The 7,682-nt window shown below is 35.4% G+C and overlaps 1 protein-coding gene across 1 annotated transcript; it reads right to left on the reverse strand.

Moving 5' to 3' along the window:
• Positions 1 to 2,384: 2,384 nt before the first annotated feature.
• On the reverse strand, positions 2,385 to 3,070 carry LOC112524986 (50S ribosomal protein L14, chloroplastic-like). The gene is made up of 2 exons (XM_025134930.1): positions 2,974 to 3,070; positions 2,385 to 2,575 (listed from the first exon to the last, which is right to left on the reverse strand). The coding sequence occupies exons 1-2, from the start codon at positions 3,068 to 3,070 to the stop codon at positions 2,385 to 2,387; spliced, it is 288 nt and encodes a 95-aa protein (XP_024990698.1).
• Positions 3,071 to 7,682: the final 4,612 nt, after the last annotated feature.

The following is a 7,682-nucleotide window of genomic DNA, read 5'->3' on the forward strand; positions in this document are numbered from 1 at the left end:
TTCTTCACTTTTCTCTTTACGCTTTCAAAATCATTAGACGAACCTCTGCTAAGATTACTCCAAAGTAAGAACACTCTCTTCAAACCTCTTTTTCGACCTTTCCTCTTCACTTTCAAAGGTCAGAATCTTCTTTTCTTCTACGTTTTAAAGAAATGTGTTTAATCTTATTAAGAACTTTGTTCTCTTAATACATTAAACTGTAAAGATTTTTAATCATCTCTTTCTTGATTAAAAAAATATGTTTCTTTATACACATTCTACTTGAAAAACCCTAATTTTTTAAGGATTTTTCAAATGAAGTCTTTCCTTGTTTAAAAACTTTTTCTATACTCTTTGACCATATATTCTTGGTATATTTCTAACCCTCCTTTTTCCTGTTTATGTTATTTTTTTTAACAATGCAGATGGCTGCCAAGAACGTCAACTTCACCATTGATGAGATCTCTATCAAGGCCAACAACCACATTGCCTTGCTAGAGATACCCTCCACCAGAGCTTTTTACCAAGAGGCAGCGGACTTCCTCAAACAGTCGTCCCTTGGATATGCTCTCAACCATGAGCCTCTCATGGTTAAGGAACTTCTCCAGCAGTTCTGGTACACTGCTGAGGTGGTCGAGGTCCAAGACGAAGCTGGACGCACTATGGAGCAAATCCACTTCACGTTCAACCGCATGGAAGTAAACTTTGGGGTTTCTACACTCCGATCAGCTCTTCGTCTTCCCAGGGGTCCCTTCGACAGCAAACCCTCCACCACCGAGATCATTTCTTTCCTCGACGCCATTGGCAACCAGTGGCCAATGAAGAAGGACTCCAGCGCTCCTCTCAAATCCCTCACAAAGATTGAGAAAAACAGGATGTCAGCCGTCTGACAATATCTGTTTTCTCATTTCATCCAGTGCATGGGTGGAAAAACTGGCGRTCAGGACCAGGCCTCCAGGATTGCATTCATCATAGGCGTCTCTGCGATTCAGCGTCGCAATATAAATTATGTTGCGGTCATTTTCGATGACCTGGTGCTAAAGCTGAACAAGCACCAGCGAGAAAAGGTGGTGCCTTACACCAGGTTTCTTTCTATGGTATTGACTAAGATCTTCAAAAGTCTTTACCCCAAAGAAGGAAACCTTCCAGTTTTTAGGCTTGGATCCAGGATTCTGGATCATAAGCTGAGGGACAGTGATGTGGCACTCTCTTCCATTATGTCCATCACTACCTCTTCTCAGGTGGTCACGAAAAGGGCAAACCCTCCCGAGTCTAGCCAAGCCACCAAAACCCCTTCAAAATGACCATCTCAACCAACTCTTGGTTCTCCTCAGAAAGCCAAGAATGCCAAAAAGGGGACAGCCACGTCACTAGCTGGGGCCTCTCAACAGGCTTCAGTTATTGAAACTAGCCTTACCCCGAGGCGCCTTCTGTTATCCCTCCTAGATCTTCAGTGATTTCTCCCATCACTGTCGTATCAATGGTACCTTCACCAATCACTTCAGTGACCCAAATCACTGAAAGTGTAGATATCAGCGCCGCCACCGCTGAACACCCACGTCTTTTCTCAACCATTTTCTCTTCTCCTCCCTCCTTGGTCTTTACACATGTCGATGATGTATCAGCGACTGTCCTTCCTGATACTGAGACACGCACCACTGGACCTGAGGCTGCTTCTTTCGATGCTCCTCAGTGTGGAGGAAGAACCCTATTAGACAACCCGCCCCTTCTCTTTTCTTTTTCACAAATAAGAAGTTTCGTATTCAATTCGGATATTAGAGGGATTACCATATATAACACAAAATTTCTCCGCCTATTCTTTCTAGTYGAGCCTCTCGGTCTGTCATTATACCCCGAGAGGTAGAAAGAATTACAACCCCCATCCCACCTAAAATTCTAGGAATTCTTTGATAGTTAGAATAGATTCGTAGACCCGGCCGACTGATCCATTTAAAATTTAAAAGATTTTTGTAAGGCCTTTTCCTATTCCTTCTATGTCGTAGGGTAAAACCAAAAAATATTTGTTGTTTTCTCGATGYTTTCTCACGTTTTCGATAAAACCCTCTCGTAAAAGTATTTTAACAATACTTTGGCTGATATTAGTAGATGCTACTCGAACCACGCTTTTTCTATACATATCGGCATTTCGTATAGAGGTTATTATTTCAGCAATAGTATCACTACCCATGATTAATTAAAATTATTGGTGCCTCCAAATTTGGATATAATCAACATGTTTTTCTTTCTTTTTTTACGTATTTGTTTATGAATATTAATTTTGAAAGGTATATACGTGAGACAAAATCTACTAAATTAATCTTAATCTATTTTTTTAAATGCTCTAATATCGTGGTCTCATTTTATAATACCTCATAAGCTAATGAAACTAGTTTAGTAAAATTGAACTATCTCAATTCTCGGGCAATCGCACCAAAAACTCGAGTTTCTTTTGGATTTCCTTCTTGATCAATCACAACTGCAGCATTGTCATCATATTGTATTATCATATTCTTGTCAACTTTAAGTTCTTTACAAGTACGGACAATTACAGCTCTGACCACTTCTGATCTTTCTAGAGGCATGTTTGGGACTGCGTCTTTGATCACADCAACAATAACGTCACCAATAAGAGCATATCAACGATTGATAGCTCCTATGATTCGAATACACATCAATTCTCGATCCCCGCTGTTATCTGCTACATTTAAATGGGTCTGAGGTTGAATCATATCATTTTTTTTTATCTGTTTTTTACAATACAAAGGTCGAATAAAAAAAGAAATATATCTAAAAAAGAAACCTGCACCCGCTATTTTTTTTTTACCCAAGGCTTATTTCTTTTTTATCCCGAAATGATGAATTGAGCTCGTATAGGCATTTTGGACGCTGCTATTGAAATATCCCTTCTAGCTATATTTTATGTTACTCCACCCATTTCATAAAGGATTCGACCTGGTTTAACAACAGCTACTCAATATTCGAGAGAGCCTTTACCTGAACCCATACGTGTTTCTGCGGGTCTTACTGTAACTGGTTTATCTGGAAATATACGGACCCATATTTTTCCACCACGACGTGCATTTCGTGTCATTGCTCGTCGACCTGCTTCTATTTGTCTAGATGTGATCCAAGCGAGTTCAAGTGCCTAAAGAGCGTATTTATCAAAACAAATATGATTACCTTGATAAGATATTTCCTTCATTCTTCCTCTATGTTGTTTACGGAATCTGGTTCTTTTGGGGTTATAGTTGATGGTTTGTTTTGAATTCCGTCTCTACTACAGAACCAGGCGTAAGAGTTTCTTCTCATCCAGCTCCTCGCRAATAAAATGAATTCAAATTAAAGATTTTGAATTCAGATATAATTTGAATTAAGATACACATGTATTTGATAAATAACATACTGAATCATAGATTTAATTTAATCTAGATCAAATCTATTATTAATTTGTATATCTTGTTTGTATAGATAACTAAATATATTAAATAACTATTTTTTTCTTATATTTATATATATGGTTTTTAGAATGTTAAAATGAATCTTTCTTTTATTTTACACATTTTATCGTATTGGATTCACTCAAATTTAGAAATCCAAGAAAATAAAGTTTTCGCGAATATTTACTTTTTCAATTTATATTTCAGTTCTATCATTAGTTCATAACTTTTCCGAATAGATAAATTGGTCTCTGGTCGGTTCCGCCATCCTGATCAATGAATCAATCGAATTCATTTTCACTAGAATCTTTTAAATTCACAGGTTCCAACGTTCACATCGCTTCTTACTTTATGGTTAGGTCCCAATTCTACAATGGAGCTATTAATTCTTGAGTCGATATTCTTAGTCTTTATTGGCTCGAAGCTCTTTATTTTTTGTTCGATGAGTAGATCCATTAAATGATGAATCCATATTGATGCTTTATTACACAGCTTTTTTATGAGATGACTCATAGACCTTACATATTGGAATTATATATCATCAATATTCTTTTTCTTTCTTTCTCTCATCCTTCCATTTATCCATACCATTTTTTTTTTGTTTCGATTGACAACTTAAAAGCAGATTTTTTTAATGAAAAAAGATTTCAGTCGCTACAACAATATGTATGAACAATATATCATATCTTGGCTAGTTCTTTGGATCAAGATAATACGAAGTGATGAGTTGGTTATTACTTCTATAGTTATTTGTTTATACTATGGGGCTGGTTTTTTATACTAACCCTCAAAAAACCAACGAGTCACACACTAAGCATAGCAATTTTATCAAAAGATTAATTGAATTTTTATTCAACCCTATAGAATTACAATTTTTCATTTTTTTATTGAACAAAAAAGAAAAAGAAGAAACGAATTTATCAGTTTTTGTTCCATCGCTGGATAGAATGGAAATGCAAATAAAGGTTTATTACTCCCCATCTATAAATATCCAAACTTTGATGCCTAATACCCCATGGATCGTTCGAACTATATAGGAACAATAATCAATTTTAGCTCRAATGGTTTGTAGTGGAACCCTACTCTCTCAGATCCATTCAACACACGCAATTTCTTTTCCGTCAATATGTTCTGCAATTTGCACTTGAATTCCTTTTGTATCTGCTTGTTCAGTTAATTCTATAGCCTTTTCATTGCTTTGCGAAAAGAAACTCTATTTTTTAATTGGCCAGCTATAAATTCTGCAAGAATATTAGGGTTTCCATAAGGCTTTTCAATTCGTGTGATAGCAATGTTAAGTTTTCTATTTACAGAATTAAATTCTTTTTGTAAATTCATCTGTAATTCTTCGATTCCTCGGGGTCGGCTTTCAATTAATATTTTTGGAAATCCCATATAGATTATGATTTGGATCAGGTCGATTCTTTTTTGAATCTCTATATGTGCAATTCCCTCGACGCCAGAAGATGTTTTCATATTTTTTTGTACATAATTCTTGATATAATTTCTTATTTTTTGATCTTCTTGCAGACCTTCAGAATAATTTTTAGGATGTGCGAACCAAAGGGAATGTACCAAGTCTGAAACCAATTGGATTTATTTTTTGTCTCATGTTCCCCCATTACTATATATATCATAATACGACATAGTTGTATGTTTTTTTTTGCATTTTGGTTTTTGTGACCATCTAATAGAGTCGRTATCTATATATTCATCTAAGGATATATCTTTTATTACAATAGTTATATGGCAGGTAGGTTTTTGTGTCGGATAACTACGCCCTCGACCTCGAGGTTTTAATCTCTTAACGGTAGTACCCTCATTGACTTCAGCTTTACTAATGACTAAATTTGTTTCATTCGAACCCATATTGAAACTAGCATTTGTTGTCGCAGAATAAACTAATTTAAAAATGGGATAACATGCTCGATAACGCATGAGTTCTAATATAATAAGTGTTTCTTCGTAGGACTGTCCACGAATTTTGATCAATTACTCTTCGCGCTTTGTGAGCAGACATAGATATATGTTGACCTAAAGCGTATACTTCTGTTGTTCTCTTATTTAACATAAAGTTTGCCTCCTACTAATTAATGATAAATATCTATATATTATAGATATTATTAACGTTTCTTTAATGACGAGATCTATTATCGCTTTTTGCATGTCCTCGAAAATTTCAAGTAGGGCCAAATTCTGTCAATTTGTGGCCTACCATACGATCTGTTATATAAATAGGTAAATGTTCCTTTCCATTATGGATAACAATAGTATGGCCCACCATTGTGGGTATAATGGTAGATGCTCGGGACCAGGTTATTATTATTTCTTTTTCTGCTTTTGTGTTAACTTTATTTATTTATTTTTAATAAATTATTTGCTACAAAAAGATTTTTTTAGTGAACGTGTCACAGCTTCTTCCTATTTTTTTTTGTAAAGACGAAGAAAGAAATTCTATTTTCCCTCATATTTACTACGGCAACGAAGAATCAAATTATCACTATATTTATTCTTTTTTCTACTTCTTTTTCCAAGTGCAGGATAACCTTAAGGGGTTGTGGGTTTTTTTCTACCAATTGGGGGCCTTCCTTCACTACCCCCCATGTGGATGGTCTACATGGTTCATAACTACTCCTCTTACTAGCCAACGCTTAGATCAGTCTCTACCCAAACTTTTCTGGTTCACCCCAACATTCCCACTTGTCTGATTGTTGTTAAGCAGTTTTTGGATATCAAACGGACCTCCCTAGAAGGTGATTTTAATGTGGTCGATTTCCCTTCTTTTGCAATCAGTTTCGCTACAGCACCCGCTRCTCTAGCTAATTGTCCACCCTTTCCAAGTGTGATTTCTATGTTATGTATGGTCGTGCCTAAGGGCATATCGATTGAAGTAGATTCTTCTTTTTTATCAATCAAAACCCCTTCCCAAACTATACAAGCTTCTTCCAAAGCATACGGCTTTCTGGATGTAGATGGTGATATCTATACAGATGGTTGTTATATATATGGTATAATGAAGTATGACATGGGTGGATATATAGGAATCAAAATCTACCGAATCACTCATATTATGATCTTCTACATTATAGGTCTTCCCGTTCCATCATCTAGCTTATGTTCTTCATGTAGCATTCAGACCGAATAACTCTATGAAATTACGTTGATACTTCCACATATTATGGGTAACGTAGAAGACAGCTCTCTATTTTTTCCCCAAAAATCTTTAGAATTACTACTACTTAGCTTTCAATTCGCCTTTGACCATCAAATGAAATGTGAATAATCTGTCCTCTTCTCTTTGAAAGAAGGGGAGCTTCCGGTTCTTTCGGTGCTTGAAACAATTTTGTCTTCTCCATAAGAGTCAATAATTTTATATGAGGAACTATTGAACTCAATCACTTGCTGTCCTTACTTTTCAGTTTTCTGTTGAGGTCTATCCTGTAGAGGTACTCAAATTGGATCAGTGATCGATTTCTAGGTTTCGTYGTAAACCTAATTGGTTACTTCCAATTACGTAAATCAATCATTCAAACCGCACTCAAAGGTAAGGAATTTCCCATTTTTATAGGAACTTTTGTACCAGAAACAATGGTATCTCCAATTATAGCCCCCCTGGGATGTAAAATATATCTCTTTTCACCATCCTTATAGTATTTGAGACAAATGTATGCATTTTGATTCGGGTCGTATTCTATGATAATCGGATCCTGGTTATCACCTAAGGTAATTAATATGTGATTATCTGATTAAATGATTACGTGATAGCATGATAAATTGATACATTTGATCATGCTGGTATGTGAAAATTATGTGCATATTGTGATTATGTGTATGAGAATATGTACATATGTGGAAGTATATATATATATATATATATATATACATGGTATATGTGCTTGAAATGGGTGTGTATATATTTATATAATCATATATGCATGGTGTATGTATGCATGCATGTGGGTATGTGAGTTAGCCGTCTTTCCTGTTTTGGAAAATATAAAAAGGGAGGTTGAGCCTCCATATTTTCTCTTCTTGCTTTTGTTAAGGTTGTGTGATTTAAAAGAGAAGAGAGGTTGACYRRATTATTTCMTTGTCTGGAGATTCAAGTTGATTTCAAGTATTTGATTTCAAAAGCTTGTTAAGGTGAGTAATTTCTAAACTCTTTTGCATAAAACTTTTACTGGTTTTATATGAATCTTGTTTATTATTGGAATGAAATCAAAGGATTTTGCTTAAGGGTTTTATCTGGTCAAAGGTTGGACGATG

The sequence above is a fragment of the Cynara cardunculus genome, assembly GCF_001531365.2.
Source record: "Cynara cardunculus var. scolymus isolate 2C chromosome LG 13, CcrdV1, whole genome shotgun sequence".
Classification (NCBI taxonomy): domain Eukaryota; kingdom Viridiplantae; phylum Streptophyta; class Magnoliopsida; order Asterales; family Asteraceae; genus Cynara; species Cynara cardunculus.

Coding starts and splice junctions, on each gene's coding strand:
- LOC112524986 (XM_025134930.1), bottom strand. CDS start 3,070: ATGACACGAAATGCACGTCGTGGTGGAAAAATATGGGTCCGTATATTT.